Here is a 21,664-nt window from a genome sequence, read left to right on the forward strand (position 1 = left end):
TGAATGTTCACATTATCAATTGCTGAACATTCACATGACCTGTTTCGTTTATATTGTTTTCTATTCATTTTGGAATACTGTGAACAGTTGTGTATTGGTGTTGTGTTGTAGGTCTGTTTCCTGTTGCATTTGCGGTTGTTGATTCGGAGACCATGGCGAATTGGTCGTGGTTCTTGCATGAACTTGGGAAGGTTGTTGATGGTAACCGGCAGATTACTTTTATTTCGGATCGTAATCTTGGCCTGTTAGAAGCTATGTCGAAGGTGTTCCCATCGGCTCATCACGGTTATGGCTTACAACACTTGAAGAGCAATTTAAGAGACCGGATGAAAGGAATTGATAATGGCTTCAGGGATTACCTAGTAAGTAGTTTAGGTGATTGTGCTTATGAGCCAACTGTGGTAGGGTTCCATGAAAAGCTTGCAAAATTAAAAGAGGAGGGTAAACAACGAGCACATGATTTTTTCAAGGACTTGGCACCTGAGCACTGGGCAAATTCATACTTCAGGTAATAACAGTTTCATAAAGTGTTCCATTGGGCAAGTCAGAATGGTAGCAATGTGAATTATCAGTTACGATTTGTAAAAATCTTCCAATTGTGTTTCATGTTCAATGTCAGTGATGTGAATGTTCACATCTGATAGTAATGACTGATTTGAATGATGTGAATGTTCACATCCGTTGTCATATTTTGCTGTTGTTAACATTCACATCATTCTGTCATTTAAGTTGATGTTAGTGTTCACATCTGTGCATCGTGTAAGTTGATGTTAATGTTCACTGCAAATGGTGTTAATGTTCACATCAGTCAACGTGAGTGTTCAAACCTGTTAACTTTCGGGTTGTAAAATGTTTGTGATATTGTGCAGGGGCATGCGTTATGGGGAGATGACTTCTAATGCGGCGGAGTCATTTAATAACTGGATTAAAGAAGCGCGTAATCTTCCTATCACTCAAATGGTGGACACAATTCGTACTCAGTTGATGCGGCAAATGTCTGGACGGCGTGACCAAGCAAACAAATGGAATGAGCTTATTTGTCCTACATTTGAAACAAGGCTTATGGATTCGTTCAATCACAGCAGGTCTTGGCAAGTTAGCAAAGCCAATGAGAATGTGTTTGAAGTTCATTCGATACCATCTGTCACTGTTGATGTTGCGAGGCGTACATGTTCGTGCTTCAAATGGCAAATCAACGGATTCCCATGTGACCATGCTGTTGTTGCCATTTAGAAGAGCCGCTACAATCTCAATGATTGTGTGGAACATTATTTTCATGTACAGACATATCGTGGAGCGTATTCGGGTGCCATATTCCCTATACCATCGGTGGAGAAGCTGCCTTTTGATCCCATGGACTTCACTATATACCCGCCAACTGTGAAAAGACCACCCGGAAGGCCGAAAAAGAATAGGATCCCATCAAGGGGTGAGAAACTTAAGCAAATAAGGTGCGGGAGATGTGATAAGCTGGGGAGCCATAATCGGAAGTCATGCAAGGAGCCGATATAGAATGTACATTTTTCATTTTAACGTTGTGTTTTACATTGGATTCTTATATTCATTTCACAAATAAGATTGTGTTGTGTTGGCAAGCAAAATAATGGTTTGGCAAACTTAGTATTTCATTTGTGCCTTTTCATTTTCTTTTTCTGTACGAAACTGATTTTTTGTTAAAGTTGTAATGATAAATACATGATGTGGACATTCACACTTACGTAAACGAATCATATTATGTGAAAACTTGCACATGGGTTGGACGTTTTTACCTTATTGTTGTCAATGTTGACATGAATATAAGATGTGATGTGAACTTTCACATTGCTGAAGATTGACATGGTCTGAACATGTACAACTGTTATGAATGTAAAGAAATGTGAATATTCACACCTGTTCATGTTACCCGTAATGATGTCATGCAAACAATGTGTACATTCCTGCACAAGGTATGTGTATTACATTGAAAACTGGTTCCACAAATCGCATCAAATATGCTCATCACAGCACGGCATTATGGATATCATAAGTGATTATGAACATTCACATCAGTGTTGAAACTGTGAACAGTCATAGCTGTAAACATTAGTGCATATGAATATCGTAAGTGAATGTAAACATTAGTGCATATGCATATGAATATCATAAGTGAATGCTCATCACAACACGGCATTATGAATATCATACGTGAGTGTGAACATTCACATCAGTGTTTACAATTGCTATGAGCAACCACAAATGTGAATATTCACACATGTGTATGTGATCCGTAATTATGTCACGTAGACCAAGTGTACACTCCTGCACAAAGTATGTGTACTAAACAACAGTCAGGTTCAAACATTCGCAAAAATTTTCTCACAACAACACAGCAGTATGCATATCGTACGTGACTATGAACATTCACATTAGTGGTACAACTGTGGACATTCACATATGTAAAACATAACAACACCAAAAGTAGTTCAAAATTCGCATCTGCCTTTTTCCTATTAACAGATGTTGTATCACTGTTTTACAATCAGTTGCTGTGTTAAAATATCAACGCATTCCATATTAACATTCAAATCGACTGTTGGTTAGTTCGTAGGTGGACACCCCCCACCTATAGGTTTTAAGGAAGCTCTGATTTCTTATGATTCAAAAAACTATGCACTAACAAATCTCGTAGTCCACACCATTCTGCACTACTGAGGCTGCCCACAATTTCTTCATGATATACGTGCGCCCGCATGATGTAACATACTGTAGGTCCGCAGTCCACTCTGTAAATGTGAAATGGTTTTGATTAGCAGTTGACAGGAATATTTGCATAATGGTTATGGAGGATTTGAAAAAAAATTTAGTGAGGCTTACGAGTCGTCGCCTTGCTGAGGACAGACATCAACACTTTTGGTTGGTTGTGCTGGATTTTGGCCTGCTAACTTAGTGTGTAGCGGTGATGACTCGCCAATAACGGTAACAACATGCTCAATGTAGTTCCTCTGTGTATGGAATTTCACATTAGGGACCAACAAACATATGTGTGTGTACAGTCATTTAATGCACGAGAACAAGTCATGTTTGTGTTGAAAAATAGCCACTTACAATTTCCTGTGCTTGGTCGATATGCGGGTCATGTATGCCTGTTCTTGGGCGCAACGAGTTGTAATGCTTCCACAAATTTTCTTTAGCATCATACACAACTATCGTCTAGTGGTACTCATGATGCAATGGGAATAGTAGGTATCTCTCTCCTTGGTAGTTTTTGACATGTGCGTCAATGTGTTTACTCCTTTTGCGAGGATGGTACTCTCGTATCACTTTCTATACACATTTGACAAATAATTAATGGACTGTGAAGTTTCACAGTCACATTACAAGTAATGGAATGATAGATTTTACCAAACACATCCTCGTGAAGATCAATGAGGCTTCATCTGAAGTTAGGTTGACCACCTCTTGTTGTTCATGCAACAGTTCAGTATATGCATCTATGAGCTGTACAAACATGGGGTCATATTATATAGATTTTGTGGATGTGAGTGTGTGTGTGTCTGTGTGTGCATATGCATGAAGAGTGAATTATATTTGTAATGGCATACATTGCTGTGTATTGATTCCTCCTTGATAAGGTTGACAATGTCATCAAAATACACATGTGTAGCCTTCGAATCTCCTTTCCACACCAGCAGCCTGTGTATTATTAACAAACCAATGTAAATATTCACATTGCATATATCTCAACAACCCAAAAAAACTGAACACAGTGAGGAATATAGACTATTACGGAATGTGAATGTTAACATTGTATGTTTGCACAGTCACTTACTCATCGCCTCCATTTTTTTGTAAAGCTTGGACCTTTTGTTTGTCATGTTTGGACATCTTGGCCCAGACTTTGAACTTCTTGGTAAAGGATAATTTTTTTGGCTGCTTCGTTGGTGGGTGTTCCTCCACATCTTCAACCATTTCGACTGGATGGGGCTGCTTTTGGCCAGGTAAGTCTGGGTATTGGAAGTCAGGCAGGCGATGTTCTTTGCGATCTTTTTCCTTTATACGCTTGACCCTAGAAGGTGGGCTGATATTGTGTTGCATTGGGCTAGGGGGTTGCCTTTCTGACATAGCTTGTGTGACAATGTGGACTGACTGGTCATCGTAAAGATCCTGAAGAATTGTTTTATCGCATTCTAAGTCGATGACCAGCTGCGTTAAGCGTTTGATTTCTTGATCCTTCTGCTCCATGGACTTCTTCATTTCGATATTCACGTTGGGCCGGCTGGACTGGTTAAACAATCTATGTTCAAGATCAGCTATGACTCTTGCCCTCAACTCCCATGAAAATTGAAGGTGTTTGTACTTTGCTTCCCATTGCCTTATGACGCCCCAAGCCTTCCGATTTTCTTGGATAAGCACATCAATGATATCAGGTTGGTTTGTGTCTGGTATTACAATAGCTCTGTCATAATGTTGGCTGCTAAATGGAATGTGAATGTCCTCATCACTGTCCTTCAGGTCTACCCCATCCCCAGAAAAGTGGGAGTTGCTGCCACTGTGTTGTTCTCCCTTGATGTCAGAAATGTTGGGAGATTTTCTGCCTGGTTCATAAATTTCAGGCTCCACCTTCAATGTTTTACGCTTGAACTTTTGTAATTCTGTTGAGATTGCAAAGAGTTCACCGGCATTAACCTGAAAATGAAAAAATTATGTTAATTAACGCATATATTTGGGTGGTGTTATAATGTGAATGTTTTGATCACTAGTTGAAGGCCCTACCTCATTAAAACCCAAATCTGCTAAGGAGATGGTTTTCATCTTCTTCTGCAAAGCAGTCAGATCCCACTTCACACAGCGAGGAAAAGCATTGGGTCTGTGAGGTTGGAGGACGGTTGTGTGCTCACACAACCAGTACTTCAATAAAACAAGAAACGCATATTGTTATTTAGCATTTGCAGAGTAATGGCAACCTATGTGAACCTTAATCACAGTGGCATTGTTGTGAACATCCCAGTAGTACATTATCATTGAATGTGAACATTCACATCTGCGAATCGTGAGCGATGTGGCACTGTTGTGAACATTCACAGAAGTATGTTATGAGTCAATGTGGTCAGTCACATTCACTGCTTTAGATGTGAACATTCACAGTAGTGAAAACATAATTGCCTACACAGCAGTGTGGTAAACATTCAGAGTGGTACATTATCATTGAATGTGAACATTCATACTGTTCACATTTGAATCACTGATGTGAATGATGACAGAAACGTAAGTGCTGTGGCACTGTTGTGAACATGCACAGTAGTATGTTATGAGTGGATGTGATCGGTCACATCAGTGGTTCAGATGTGAACATTCACATCTGTGAAATATAATTGTCTACGGACATTCACATCAGAGGTGCAGATGCCAATGTTGACAGTTGGCTTAGATGAAAAACACCGGAGGACATTTCAATGTCATTATTGGAAAACATGGGTACTTACCATCAATAACATGACACAGCCGGTGACTTTTGCTGGATTTTTGTCATTTTGGGAAATAGACGATGTCAACATTGTCCTAATTTGCTTGGCCCAATCATATTCTTGCATGGTTTCCAGTGGGACCATATGTGTGTAGTAGCCCCATCCTATTGTCTCTCCGCTTGTTGAGAAAAAAAGCTTCTGGCAAGCATACATGCACACTAGTCGAGCAACTTCTTCGTTGTCATCTTTCTTTTTTCCTTTCAATGCCTGGGTCAAAAGGGTTTGTATCCATTTTGAATTCAACCGGATGACGTTTTTGCATCTTCTGTTTACAATGCCAGTCTTTGGTTTCGCACCGTATGTTATGTCCATTAGCTTGCTGCCACAGTCCACACCGAAAATCAGCTTGATGTCGCTGTTGTGTATTTTCATCTTCTTCTGCCCAATGTAGAAGGCATCTTCTGAAGCTTGGTACATTTGTAGTACATGCACAACAACATCATCATACTTCATGCATTTATCCAGGTCGATTTGATTGTTTCTCAATGCATCAAACAAATTCCAAAAAGGTGTTTGTCGAAGGCACCGAAGCTGTGCTTCTGTGAACTTGGTGGTTTTCATTAATTTGACCAGTCCGGTCATATTAGATCTGTAGTTCACATGGCGCTTGTCGACATTGGTGCAAGTATTTGTTTTTGGGGTTTCTTCCTTCGCATGGGACTCATCTCTTTTTCTCTTTTCGATTTTCTTGTGTGCGACATCTGCAAAATGGAGCATTTAAAAAAAATTAAGTGAAGGCTCATGTGATTAGCATAGTGGAACAGATGTGAACATTCACAGCATTTCCACTGATGTGCATGTTCACAGTTGTGTGCGTGGGTGTGAATCACCAGAGTTTGTGTGTGGTTGTGAACATTCACATAGGTACATGAATGTGTATTTCGACTGTGTCACGACAAACACAATGAACATATCGTGTCAGTGTGTGGTAAACAATGCATTTTTATACAACCATGAACATCGTTGAAGAGCATGTATAAAATTTTCAGGCAATGTGAATGTTCACAGCATATAAGAGCAGCACCAATAATATCTGATTGTCCTAAAATCGTCAGGGAATGTGAATGTTCACAGCATAGAACAACAGCACAAATAAAATCTGACTCTCTTAAAATTTTCAAGCAATTTGAATGTTCACAGCCTAGAACTACAACACCAACAATATCTGACTATCCAAAAATTTTGCTGGCAATGTGAATGTTGACAGCATAGAACAACAGCACCAATAATATCTGACTCAACTAAAATTTTTCAGACAATGTGAATGTTCACATCCTACAGCAAAAGCACCAATAATATCTGAATGAACTAACACTTTCATGCAATGTGAATGTTCACATCGTAAAACATTAACACCACCAACATCTGACTCTCCTAAAATTTCCAGGAAATGTGAATGTTGACAGCGTAGAACAAGAACACCAATAATATATGAATGTCCTAAATTTTCAGGCAAATTTTACAGACAATGTGAATGTTCACAGCCTAGCCCAAAAGCACCAATAATATCTGATTGAACTAAAACTTTGAGGCAATGTGAATGTTCGCATGGTAGAACATTAACACCGCCGACATCTGACTATCCAAAAATTTGCAGGCAATGTGAATGTTGACAGCATAGAACAACAGCACCAATAATATCTGACTCAACTAAAATTTTTCAGACAATGTGAATGTTCACATCCTACAGCAAAAGCACCAATAATATCTGATTGAACTAACACTTTCATACAATGTGAATGTTCACATAGTAAAACATTAACACCACCGACATCTGACTCTCCTAAAATTTCCAGGAAATGTGAATGTTGACAGCGTAGAACAAGAACACCAATAATATATGAATGTCCTAAATTTTCAGGCAAATTTTACAGACAATGTGAATGTTCACAGCCTAGCCCAAAAGCACCAATAATATCTGATTGAACTAAAACTTTCAGGCAATGTGAATGTTCGCATGATAGAACATTAACACCGCCGACATCTGACTCTCCTAAAATTTCCAGCAAATGTGAATGTTGACAGCATAGAACAACAACACCAATAATATCTGAATTGTTAAAATTTTCAGGCAAATTTTACAGACAATGTGAATGCTCACAGTAGAACAAAAGCACAAATAATATCTGATCGAATTAAAACCTTCAGGCAATGTGAATGTTCACATCGTATATCATTAACACCACCGACATCTGACTCTCCTAAAATTTCCAGGAAATGTGAATGTTGACAGCATAGAACAACAACACGAATACTATCTGAATGTCCTAAATTTTTCAGGCAAATTTTTAGACAATGTGAATGTTCACAACCTAGCCAAAAAGCATCAATAATATCTGGTTGAACTAAAACTTTCAGGCAATGTGAAAGTTCACCTCGTAGAACATTAACACCACCGACATCTGACTCTCCTAAAATTTCCAGCAAATGTGAATGTTGATAGCATAGAACAACAACACCAATAATACCTGAATGTCCTAAATTTTCAGGCAAATTTTCCAGACAATGTGAAAGTTCACAGCCTAGCCCAAAAGCACCAATAACATCTGATTGAACTAAAACTTTCAGGCAATGTGAATGTTCACATCGTAGAACATTAACACCACCGACATGTGACTCTCCTAAAATTTCCAGCAAATGTGAATGTTGACAGCATAGAACAAAAACACCAAAAATATCTGACTGTCCAAAAATTTTCAGGCAATGCGAATGTTCACAGCCTATAACAACATAAACCAATAATATCTAATTGTCCTACAATGTTCAGGCAATGTGAATGTTCACATCTTCCAACAACAAGAACAACAACAGAATTGGCCAAAGTGTGTCAATGCTTGTGAATTTTCACAGCATACAACAACAACACCATTAATACCTGATTACGCAAACATTTTAACTCAATGTGAATGTTCATATCTGTTACCAACAGCAACAAAAAAAGAACTGGCCAAAATTTTTTTGAAACCATGTGAATGGTCACAGCATTGAACAACAACGGAGTAATATCTGGAATAATTTGATCATCAAACCATTTCCAATCAATGTGAATGTTCACATTTTTCAATAACAACAACTACAACCAGAACATTTTCGATTGTTGACAGTTGTGAACACAATGTAATGGCAAGTGTAATGTTTTTGAGTGCAAAAATGAAAAAATTTAGGGATTACGATTGAGGGGTTCAGAATAAATGAATGCTTACGTTTTTTGCCCATTTCGACGACAAAGATGTTGAGACGAAGGGACGATTCGACGAAGAAACGTATACAGTTTTCTGGGCGTACGAACGGCGAAGAAGATGATGAGACGATGTGACGATCGAACGAAGAGAGGCTTCTCGGCGTAGGGATGGGGAGAAGATGATGAGACGATGCGACGATGCAACGATGGAAGGAATACAGTCTTCGGGGCGTCGAGGCGATGTGGAATATGGTTTGGATTTCTGGACTGTAGAGGTACTGCGCGTGATTTCTTGCGCAAGAATAGAGAGGGGAAGAGAAACGGTTATTAGATTCAAAGAGAGAGAGAGAGGGGCGCATGTTTTTTTAGGGCTTTTTTGGTCTTTTTGTATAAAATGGACCTAATGGAATATCATAAAACAGTATGGGTTTCATGGAACAACACTCTTAGATAATGGATTTACTAAAAAAGCTCTCTATTATTAATCTCATTTATTATTCAAAATATAAATATTAAAAATATCTTAAATTGTGTTACATCATCAATTAGTACATTAGTTAGTGTACTAATTAGTGCATATAATATTAGCGTCTATTTTTTTAATAGTCCTTGTTATGATTTTGGAAAATTGTTGGAGAAAGAGAAAAAAATTACAAAGGCATAAAGTGTAAGTGCCTATGGTGGAATGTAAATAAAAAACGTAATATCAGTTGTATGATTTTAAAATTTTTTTTTCTTCTTCTACCTACATCTAATTCTCCCTATGATTTTTGATAGTCAACTTCTGAAAAAATGATATACGTTTTAAAAATAATTCCCTCTTTTCTTAAAGATGTGAGAGGGCATATTTTAATGGTGCTTTTTTGATTGGCAGTAGTGATGGAGTTTTGTATGGTCTAGTTATGATGATGGATGTGTGACAGGAAAGAGGTGGCAATGGTGAGTATGTATGATGAAATGAGAGAGAAAAGGTAAAGTGAGAGGAAAAAAAAAGAAAAAGAAAATCAAGAGGGAAAGAAGAACATATGGCTTTATGGTAAATTCATACCCTCATTGAGGTTATTAAAGTCCATTCAAATTTATCTGTAGATCTGTTAATAGACAAAGCGGTTAGTATAATGTGGCACTATTCAATTACGGATAGATTGTGTTTGTTTGGGAATAAATCAAGAAAAATGGTAAATGTTGTTCTACAAAAGAAATGGATTCTGTCCAGTGCTCCCGTCTTAATGATTTGATTTGTTTGGTTGGACACTTTGTATATTTCATTCACACAAAATTAAATCGATCCGATAATCGTAACATATTCAATTTATTGCGTTTGTCACTAAAAAATAAATAATTTATTTTTAAAAATATAATTGTTATCCTTTTTTTGGTAACAAATACGTTAAATTGAATTTGCCACGATTATCAGATTGACTTAAATTTTTGTGTGTGAATGAAATACACAAAATATCCGATAAAATGAATCGTTCGGATCATTGAAACGAGACCGTGGTAGACACTGTCAGCCCAAACAGCGCCTAGAACCTAAGTGAGCTTTCCGGTAAGAATCAAAGGGCAACAATGGAGCTCTGTAATTCCAGACCTCATCCATGTACTCAACAGCAATCGGTTGTCCCAAAAAAATTAATAAAAAAATTTATTTTTTATATTAGCTTGTCTGCAACCATAGTCATGTTACGCCCATGACTTTGAGGCCCCGTTTGTTTTCAGAGGTAGAATAGAGAGGATTGATAGTGAGGGGATTAATAGTGAGGGAATTGATAGTAGTGAGGGGATTAAGTAAAATTGTATTTGTTTTGATGATAGTTGTTAGTGTAGGGATTGTTAAATTATTTTTATATAAAATAAATATAAAATAATAAAAAAAAAAAATACAAAAACATTAAACATTAATGTTTTAAAAAAAATGCCAAACATGTAAAAAATTTTAAAAAAATAAAAATAAAATAAAATAAAATAATTTCAGAAAAAAATAAAATAAATAAAATAATGATTTTTACTTAATAAAAAATACAAAAAATTAAACATTACTGTTCAAAAAAAAAAAAATACCCAACATGTAAAAAATAAATAAAAATAGAAAATTTCTAGTTCGCCTGACTATTTTTCTAATACCAAGTCCTGAAGGCCCATCCGAATCCCATCTGCAAGGCCTATCCTAAACCTTTCGGTTTAGCAGTCCCTTCCTCAACTTTGTAAACAAACAGCACATTAAATGAGACTCACAGCTATTGATGGGTCGTTGAACACACCAAAATTAAATACTAAACGATATCAAATTCAACTAGAATAATGGCAAGTTCAGGTATCGATCTACAGGGACTATTGTGAAATTAAACTAATTTAATTGTCAAATTCCTAAATTAATTTTGAATAAAAGATTGATTGTTTATAACCTAATTTAATAACGAATAAATTAAATTAAGGAATTAAATTATCAATAATAAATGAAATTGAGTTTACTAAATTAGGGAAAAATCCTAAGGTAGAGAATTCACCACTAACCACATAATTAGGTTTCCAATTGAAATCAATTATGCTATGGTTTGAACGGATTAATGCTTCGCAACTACAAGCTCAAAGCATTTAACAAGAAGCTCATCACATTCAATGTACGAGCACGAACCATCTCAAGTAATACGAATCGTTCACTCTAAACTAAGGTAGTGATACGACTCGTTCCTCGTAGCATGGTTCGTCACATACCTTGAATGTGAAGGAATAGAAAACTCATGTATGGATAACATTCAACAATCACAGAAAGTCAAATATTCGAAGAGATAATGAAAAATATATATATGAACTTCTAAATCACCATACAATTGTTCAAACCTTTACATAATTAAAAATAAAAAAGAAAACAAAATAATTGCATGGCTAGGGTTTCATCAAAACCCTAGAAAAGGAGACTAGCCACTCATAGAGGAGTAGAAGGAGGTAGATGGAGAAGAAACCACCATGGGAGACATCCTTGAAGCTTTTTGTTTCTCTTCCATTCCAAACCCTAGCCTCTCTCTTTAGGTCAAAACAACTTCAGAACCCTAATCCAGCCTTTTACTTGCCTTTTTATCCTTCCAATCTCGTCCAAACAGGTTTAAAATGTCAGTTTGACTTTCCCAGAAAAAAGTCAACGCACGTGCGGGAAAGTCAACTCTGCCCAAATTCTGTCTTTTTGCTCATTTTATGCTCCGACGATGTACAACCTGATTGACACTCAACACACATAAAGTATACAGTTTGACCAGCAAGTGAAGTTAAGAGATTCTAATTAACGGCCTCAATGATGTATATTTCGGCCTTAATCACATCCCCCAGCTTACTACTTGCTAGTCCTCAAGCAAGTAAAATAAAATAAAATTAAACAAGATCTATCTATTTCCTCTTTCGTGGGAAAACGGTTGCATTTAGCATATGCAACAAGCCTTTAAACCACAAGGTTACCCCAAGTGGACGAGTAAAGTCTCGTGAGGGTTTCCAGAAATGATACCCACAAACATTAACATATTCATATATACTTAACAACAAATGACCACACTACTCCACCTAACAATCAACTTATGTGCCACTACAGTGTGATATTGAGACATCATGAGTCATTAAAGGCACAGTGGACAAGCATGAAGGAACCTATTGAGTCGAAACCACAATTCAGTTAATACGAAAGTAAAGTTCCCTATACTTGTGCATGCTAGTAGACAAGTCATGAGTACCCTCGGTGTAAAGTGCAATCTCCATATTAGTTAACTATCCACTATAATAGCCCAGTGTAACTCATAATAACACCCAACATATACAGAAAAACTAACCTGTTGTAGCCAAGATTCTCAAAAGTTTTTATTTTATTTTATTTTATTTTATTTTTTTATGACTGTGCAATGTCCTGATCCATTAAGCTTTCTAATCAACCCATGTAGCAAGTTTTGGGCCAATGACTCCCAAATCAGATGGTTTTAGGGCATTAGGTGTAGAGACACCCCTACGGGCTTAATAACTCGAGTTGAAAAGGCTACGAATCCTAATTAGTCATTCTTCTTATTTGTCCTTCACTGTGCAATGTCCAAGTCCAATAAGCTTTCTAATTAACCCATGTAGCAAGTTTTGGGCCAATGACTCCCAAACCAGACGCTTTTAAGGCATTAGGTGTAGAGACACCCCTACGGGTTTCATAACTCGAGTTAAAAAGGCTACGAACCCAAACTAGTCAAGTTTTTTTATTTTTTTATTTTTTATTTTTTTTATTTTTTTTTCGAATCTTGGCTCCTCATTTATTCTTTTCTGCAACTCTAGCTATTATCAATGATGTATACCAGGGATTATAATAAAAAGATCACCGCTATGATGGTGTGTTCATGTGAATTAAGACATACTCATGACAAGTGTACTAATACCACAAACATAGACAACTCTCCTCGTGCAAACATGGCATGCAAGTATCTACCCAATAAACCCTTTTCATACAAGTCTACTATGCTCTCTAATTAACATATGCAAATATCTTCACCCTACTAGGAAAAAGTCACATCAAGTGAAGTAATGCAATCAAGTGAACATGTATAAGCATGAATTATGAGCCAAATAGCAATGCACAAAAGAAAATATAACCCTCATCCCCCAACTTGAATATGACATTGTCTTCAATGGAAAAGGAAAGAGAAATGAGAGAATATTACCAGAATTGTAGGTGCACATCCAGGTAGGCAGAGAGCAACATATACACACTTCACACTTTGTGTCTTTGTTGTTGTTGTGGTTTTTTTTTTTTTTTTTTTTTTTTTGAAGAAAAGAAAGAACTAAAAAGAAAAATAAAAATAAAAGAGACAAAGCAATATACAGGCGGGTACTACGGAGAAGCCGGTGGTGGTGGTGGCGGGAAATGCTGGGCAAACAAGGCTTGCATCAAAGCGCACGTCTCGAAGGCGTCATCCTGACCCTGTTGCCGGATGGCGAGGTTGTCGGCGTGTAGCTGATCGAAGCGCACCTGAGAATAGTTGCAATGCGCCTGAAAATCCGTGCGCAACTCCATGAGACTCTGGTGGTGATCACGAAGAGTACGGTGGGCCTAATCGACAGAGTGCTGAAGCTATAAGTACTCCTCGCAAGTCATGTAGAGTGCGTCCCCTTGGGGAGGCACGGGGGGAACAGGATGAGCTGGGTGGTCATGTACGGGGTCCTGGGCCTCATCAACTGGGGCATCAACCGGCTGCCGGATGCGAGGTATGCTGTGCTGCCATTCCCACTGGCCGAAAGTCGGATACCCTCTATCAATCTCCTCATCCTCAGCAATGAGGAGGTGGTTCTGCTCAAACACAAGTGTCAACAAATTAGCGAATGGTAATGGCCAAGTCAGGTTCTGCATAGGAGTAGGCCGAATTGCCTCACGTAGAAATTTCGGCAAATGCATCCAAATGAAATGCTCAAGCGGGACTTGATAGCCAAGTTGATACCCGTGTAAAACCCGCACAAACTCCAAACGGCGCTCAGCTCGATGCCCAAGTGGAAGGACATTCTTATGGACCACAGAATCAAGGAAAAGCAAGCGGCTAGGTAGCTTGCTCCGCCGCAAGCATGTGAAACTGTTGTCACCGTGGGCTCCCGAGAAGTATTGCTGGATGAGGCGATGTATGGGTTGTCGATCCTCAACTTCCAGGAAGGGCTGATATTCTGGTTTGGCGAAAAACTCTAACACTGTGGCAATCATGGCTGAGGTGATGTGGACAACATGACCATCAATGTTAGAGAGCAGTCCAACCGCAGTGGGTGTCTCATGTAGGTTCTGGTAAAATAGTCGTACCAGACGAGGATAAGTGGGCGTGGTCACAGCGTAAATGCCCAACTGTTTCCGGAGTCGGAGCTGCTCAATGGCCCAAGTAGTGTCCTCGTCACGCTGGAAAAATTGCAGGTTGAACTGCGTGAGCTTGTGAAGAGGGCGTGAAGCCCACTCCGGCCGTGGCAAGTCACCTGGTGGTGGTGGCGAGGATGGTGGTGACGGTGGTGATGGTGGCGTCGAAGAGGAGGTACCCCTAGCCGTTTTAGAGGCCCGAGCAGAGACACGGCGACGCATATCCTGCACACACCAACAATAAATATAGATACCCGTGAAACCAACATGAGAATCAAATAAAATATGAAAGCACAAATTTGCCCACTAATGTACCACATGCAATTCCCACTGTTTGTTTGTTTGTTTGTTTTTTTTTTTTTTATTATTATATAAAAAACGAAATTAATGAAATAAATGAAGTAAAATGACATTAAATTAAATTAACTAAACTATAAAATAAACTAAACTAAACTAATCTATAAAATAACTAAACTACAAAATAGAGTAAAATATAGAATAAAACAGCCAAAACTAAACATTCTTTTATTTTATTTTTTTGTAGTTATTTTTTTGTTTTTGTGTTTTTTTTTTAATTGAAGAGAAGAAAATTAAATAAAAATTCAAAAAATAAATAAAAGAAAAACTAAACTACTTAGTAATTATATAAACAATGACATCACAGAATAAGATCAAAAATAAAATCACTAACTACACAAGTATAAGAAAAATAAAAATAAAACCAATTTTTACTAACTAATTAAACTAACCAGAATCACTACGAAGCAATTTAAACTAAACAAATATAACAAATCAAAAAAAAAAAAAACTAAATTAGGATTATTGGATTATTGTTAGTACCATTATTTATGAGGTTTTTTTTTTTTTTTTTTTTTTCCGCACGTGCGCCGTAAAGGGCCGCATGTGCGGTGCTCAAACTAATAAACATGCATTCTCCAACTAAAGGAACAAAAAAAAAATTAAAAAAAAAATCATAATAACCACTAAAAATACTAAAAAGAAATAAATCAGTCATGGCTAAGCATTTTTTTTTTTTTTAGGATGAACACTAGATCAAAATAAAAAAAATAAAAACAAAATCAAAAACTCCACAAATTGATTCCTACATTCACAAATCTACGCAAAAGAAAAAAATTACCTTGAAAAAGTGGAGAAAGAAAGAAAAAGAATGGAGGTTCGCCGGAAAAAAATGGTGGTCGCCGGAGTTTCGTCGGATGGAGAGGGAAGTGGTGCCGACGGTGAGGTGATAGTGGTGAGGAAGAAGAAAGAAGAAGAAAAGGGAAAGAAGAAGAAGATGTAAGATAGTGGGTTTGTGTGGGGTTGAGAGAGAGAGAGAGAAGTTTGAGAGATTGCAACTTGCCTCGCACCTGCTTTTAAAGCAGAGTGCAACTTCTTCAAATTGCCAATTTCCCGCACGTGCGGGGTCAAGGCCGTACGTGGGGCGATTTTTCTCCTCCTCGCAAATTTTTTTTTTTTTGGAAAATCGGCGTCCCGCACGTGCGGGAGTCAAACCGCACGTGCGGCTGGTCAACGCACGCCACTCCCCGCACTTGCTTATTTAGCAGTGCTCAACATTTGTTTTGCTAATTTTTCCTGCACGTGCTGCGATTCCCACTTTTTTTTTTTTTTTTTACGGAAGGCCCACTAAAGGTATAATCTTCACGCGAAAACCACGGGTACTACTTTTCTCCCTAACTGTGTTTGTAGCTTTCCCTATTTTCCAACAGGGTGACAGACTATTCGGTATCTAGAATTGAGGCGCATAAAGCTACCTCAACCTATGGGGCTGCCATACAGAGTTCAAGCCGAGGTAGTTTTGAAGCAATCTCCATACCCCTGGGTATTTAAACCAGACTCTAGTCTCGAAAATCCTAAACCTTTGTGTTCTAGGCTTTGCTATTCGAACTCTAGTTTCCACCGTCTCAGTTGGTCTCCTAGGAACTCACTACAAATACGGTTAGGTGGCTATACCAGACCGTCAGATGCCGTTTGGGCACGGCAAACACTAAAGGAATTACACCTTTAGAGGATTTAAAGTCTCCTAGATGCAAGTAAAGTATAACGAGAACAAAGAAAAACATAATAGCGTAGAAGGGAAAGAAAAGGGAACAAGAAATCAATCTATCAATCATAGTAAAATGGGTCCATCAAAACAATGGACTCAATCATATCCCCATTCCCAATCCCCTCTATATATGGTTTCAATCTTTGGCCATTCACTTTGAAAGTGTGGCCAGTTTTTGGATCTCGCACCTCAACGACGCCATGACTAAATGCCTTAACAACGTCAAAAGGGCCGTCCCATCTTGATCTTAGCTTATCCGGAAATAGTCTCAATTTTGAATTAAAAAGCCACAGTTTTTGGTCGGGTTCAAAGGATTTTCTATTAATGTACTTGTCATGGAATTCTTTAGTTCGAGCTTTAAAAACTCTCGAACTCTCATATGCATCATTCCGGATTTTCTCCAGCTCATTGAGTTACAATTTCTGATTGAGCCCAGCCGCGGCCATATCGAAGTTAAACTTCTTTATGGCCCACAATGCTCGATGCTCAAGTTCAACCGGGAGATGATAAGCTTTGCCAAACACCGCCCTATATGGTGACATCCCAATGGGTGTCTTATAAGTAGTGCGGTAAGCCCATAATGCATCAATTAACCGTTGTGACCAATCTTTCGTATCCGGTCTCACAGTTTTCTCAATTATGTGTTTTACCTCTCTATTTAAGACTTCCACTTGGCCACTAGTTTGAGGGTGATATGGAGTGCCAACTTTATGAGTGATAGAGTATTTCTTAACTACCGACTCAAAGAACCGGTTACAAAAATGTGTATCCCGATCACTTATTATGGCTCTAGGAAACCCAAAACGACTAAAGATGTTTTCATGCAAAAACTTGATTACCACTCTATGATTGTTTGTTCGGGTAGCTATTGCCTCCACCCACTTAGACACGTAATCTATTGCCAAAACAATGTACTCAAACCCGAACGACGATGGGAAAGGGCCCATAAAATCAATCCCCCACACATCAAATATTTCTACCACAAGAATATGGGACATTGGCATCATGTCACGCCGAGACATCGAACCCATTTGCTGATAGAGCAAACAAGTTCTACAAAATTGATGGGCATCTTTAAAAATTGTGGGCCAATAAAACCCACTCTGTAAAATCTTGGCGGCCGTTTTATGCCCACTAAAATGACCGCCACATGCAGAAGAATGACAAAATGCAAGAATGCTATGCACCTCACTCTCCGGCACACACCGTCAGATCACTTGGTCGGAGCAATATTTAAACAACTCCGGATCCTCCCAAAAGTAATACCTGACCTGCGAAAAGAATCGGTCTTTGTCTTGCTTAGACCAATTCTGTGGAATTTGTCCAATGGCTAAGTAATTCACAATATGTGCAAACCACGGGGGGCTCGCTTGTGACAGCTCAAAAAGTTGTTCGTCTGGAAACGAATCATGCAAAATAAGAGGGGCACTATTATACTCAACGAGGATTCGGGAGAGATGATCCGCCACCACATTCTCAGATCCTTTCTTATCACGGATCTCTAAATCAAATTCCTGAAGCAACAAAATCCATCTAATCAACCTAAGTTTGGTCTCTTTCTTAGATAGTAAATATCGCAAAGCGGCATGATTAGTGAAGACTATGACCTTGGAACCTAGGAGATAAGGCTGGAATTTGTCTAAGGCAAAGACCACAACTAGCAACTCTTTCTCGGTAGTAGTGTAGTTCAATTGAGCATCCAAGAGAGTGTGACTAGCATAGTATATAGCAAATGGTGCCTTATTGACCCTTTGGCCTAACACAGCCCCGACAGCATAATCGGAGGCATCACACATGATTCGAAGGGAAACGACCAATCTGGTGATTTCATGATTGGGGCGGTGGTCAATGCCATTCTTAGTGTTTCGAATGCCTTTAAGCATGCCTCATCAAAGACAAAAGGCGCGTCCTTAACTAGTAAACTACACAAAGGACGTGAAATCTTACTAAAGTCTTTGATGAACCTACGGTAAAAACCTGCATGCCCTAAGAAAGACGTAATTTGACGCACGGAATTGGGTGGAGGAAGGCCTGCAATGAGGTCAACCTTAGCCTTGTCAACCTCTATACCTTGAGGGGACACAATGTGTCCCAACACTATACCCTCACGAACCATAAAATGACTCTTTTCCCAGCTCAAGATTAGGTTTGCCTCAGTACATCGTTCTAACACTCTTGTCAAGTTCCTAAGGCATTTCTCAAAAGACGGTCCAAACACCGAAAAGTCATCCATAAAAACCTCTAAGAATTTCTCCACCATGTCGGAGAAAATGGCCATCATACACTGTTGAAAGGTCGCCGGTGCATTACATAGCCCGAAGGGCATGCGCCTGTAAGCAAAAGTGCCAAAAGGGCATGTGAATGTGGTCTTTTCCTGGTCAGCGGGGTACACCGGGACTTGATTGTACCCCGAGTAGCCATCAAGAAAACAATAGAACCCCTGCCCCGCTAACCGCTCTAGGATTTGGTCAATGAAAGGTAAGGGAAAATGATCCTTCCTAGTCGAGGAATTTAGTCTCCTATAATCAATGCACACTCGCCACCCAGTAGTGGTTCGTGTGGGGACTAACTCTCCTCCCTCATTCTCAACAACAGTGATGCCCTATTTCTTGGGCACCACTTGTGTGGGACTCACCCACTTGCTATCTGAGATGGGGTATATGATACCTGCATCCAACAATTTCAAAACCTCCTTCTTCACCACCTCTTTCATGTTAGGATTCAGTCTCCGTTGCATTTCGCGAGAAGGTTTGGTGTCCTCCTCTAGGTGTATATAATGCATGCACATGGAGGGATCTATCCCTTTCAAATCTGCCACTGACCACCCTATAGCACTCCGATGTGCCACGAGAACACTCATTAACTGACTCTCCTGCTCCGCAGTCAAGTTAGATGCAATGATAACTAGTAAAGTCTCCTGGGGCCCTAAAAATGCATACTTGAGTGTGGCCGGAAGTGGCTTCAACTCAAGTGTAGGTGGTGTGACCAAAGATGGTGTGGCAGACTCTCTCGACAGAGGAGGAAGTGACTCAAACCGGGCTTTCCATGGAGGAAAATTTGGTGTAGAAAAAGAATTAAGCAAGACATTCACCTCCTTAACTAACCCATCTATATCAAAAATTTCAAACCCAAAATGAGCTAGACAAGCCTCTAAAGGGTCCTCTATAAGAATGGAGGGCAAAGCCTCCTCAATAATCTCATTCACAACATCCACTAATAAGCACTCCTCTCTCTCATGAGGTTGTTGTGATGCTTGGAAAACATTAAGTTTCACTTGCATGTTACCAAATGAAACTTCCATAACCCCGCTCCGACAATTAATGCATGCATTGGCCGTAGCCAAGAAAGGTCGACCCTAAATCACCGGGATTTGTTTCCTCGAACTGGTTACCGGTTCCATATCTAAAACCAAAAAGTCAACAGGGAAGTAGAACCTATCAACCTTAACTAGCACATCCTCAATCATGCCTCGTGGCACTTTGAGGGACCGGTCAACCAACTGAAGAGTAACAGTAGTGGGCTTCAACTTGCCAAGCCTAAATTCCTCGTACACAGAGTACGATAACAAATTAACACTAGCCCCTAAATCCAATAAGACTCTATCAATGAAGTGGTCCCCTATAATGCATGCAATGGTTGGGGCACCTGGGTCCTTAAGCTTATGAGATGTGTCATTCAACAAGATGAAGCTTACTTGCTCCGTGAGTAGGACCTTTTGGGACACATGTATCCTAGATTTACGCTTTTGCGTACAAAGGTCCTTCAGAAATTTGGCATATGATGGTACTTGCTTAATCGCCTCCAACAGGGAGAGGTTGATTTTTACCTGTTTAAAGACCTCCATCATTGCCTCCATAGATGCTGCCTTCTTATTAAAAGGGGACGGTGTATCAAGGCACTGGGAAAAGGATGCCTTAGGCACATATGGTGCCTTGGGCTCAAATGAAGTGCTAGGGACTAAGTCATCCCTCTTAAGTGTTTCCCCCTCACCCTTACTCTCACTAGGTGAACCACCCTAGTCACCCTTCCTAACTCTAGTTGCATCAGACGCAACTGACTGAGGCTCTAACGTCCTACCACTTCTTAAAGCAACCACCGCCTGCACTTGCTCATGTTGCTTCTCATTCCCACCCAAACTCTCTGCCCCGTATTGTCCCTTAGGGTTGGCCACAGTTTGACTTGGTAATTTTCCCTCCTCTCTCCGATTCATGTTGATAGCCATTTGACCCAATTGGGTCTCTATCTTGGCAATAGAGTGAGTGTGGGAGTGAACTATCGGTGCTAACCCCTTAAGTTCTGAGAGAACTTCCAACACCTGAGTCTCAAAGGTAGAGTTGCCTTGAGGAACAGGCGGGGGTTGTGGTTGCCGGTACGGTTGTGGGGGTCGATAAGGTTGCGGTGGTCTGTATGATGATTATTGAAATTCTGCCTTGGTGGTGGAGGATTGTAAGAAGTGCCTTGTGAAGGGGGTCTCCATGAGAAATTAGGGTGATTTCTCTATCCCGGATTGTACGTGTTGGAGTATGGATCATTACTCGGGTTGGAGAATCCTTGAACCACATTCACATGCTCTTGGACTAACTCAGGAAATTGTGATGCCGAAGGGCACTCACTCAAGTCATGAGTAGGGCTCGCACAAATAACACATGCCTCATGAAATTGAGGCTGATCTTGTTGGGTAGGGGCATGTCCCGTAGCTAATAATTGGTCCATCTTGCGGGACAGTGCCTCTACTTGTTGGGCTAACTCTAGGTTTTGCCCGACCTCATAAATCCCCCTCTTTTCGGGGCTCCAACTACTGGTTGCCGGACTTGTCGGGCTGCGGAGGCATGGTGGAGGGAATTATCACTTAAGTTCTCAAACAATTGCCATGCCTCGGCATCATTTTTAGGCATGAATGTCCCACCACAGGACAAATCCACCATTTGGCGGTGCGGCTCAGTTAAGCCATAATAAAATGTTTGAACAAGTTGCCAATTAGGCACTTGGTGGTGAGGACACTGTTGGAGAAGGTTTCTAAGTCTTTCCTACGTCTCATGGAATTGCTCGCCATCCATTTGAGCAAA

At 39.4% G+C, this 21,664-nt stretch overlaps 1 protein-coding gene across 1 annotated transcript; it reads right to left on the minus strand.

Annotated features, from left to right (window-relative positions):
• Positions 1 to 3,470: 3,470 nt before the first annotated feature.
• LOC145796270 (uncharacterized) lies at positions 3,471 to 4,932 on the minus strand. The gene is made up of 3 exons (XM_082881339.1): positions 4,753 to 4,932; positions 3,809 to 4,665; positions 3,471 to 3,672 (listed from the first exon to the last, which is right to left on the minus strand). Exons 1-3 carry the CDS (start codon positions 4,789 to 4,791, stop codon positions 3,471 to 3,473), a joined length of 1,098 nt encoding a protein of 365 aa, XP_082737465.1. The 5' UTR covers positions 4,792 to 4,932.
• Between the last annotated feature and the right edge of the window lie 16,732 nt (positions 4,933 to 21,664).

The sequence above is a fragment of the Camellia sinensis genome, chromosome 7 (assembly GCF_055761805.1).
Source record: "Camellia sinensis isolate YWXY chromosome 7, ASM5576180v1, whole genome shotgun sequence".
Classification (NCBI taxonomy): domain Eukaryota; kingdom Viridiplantae; phylum Streptophyta; class Magnoliopsida; order Ericales; family Theaceae; genus Camellia; species Camellia sinensis.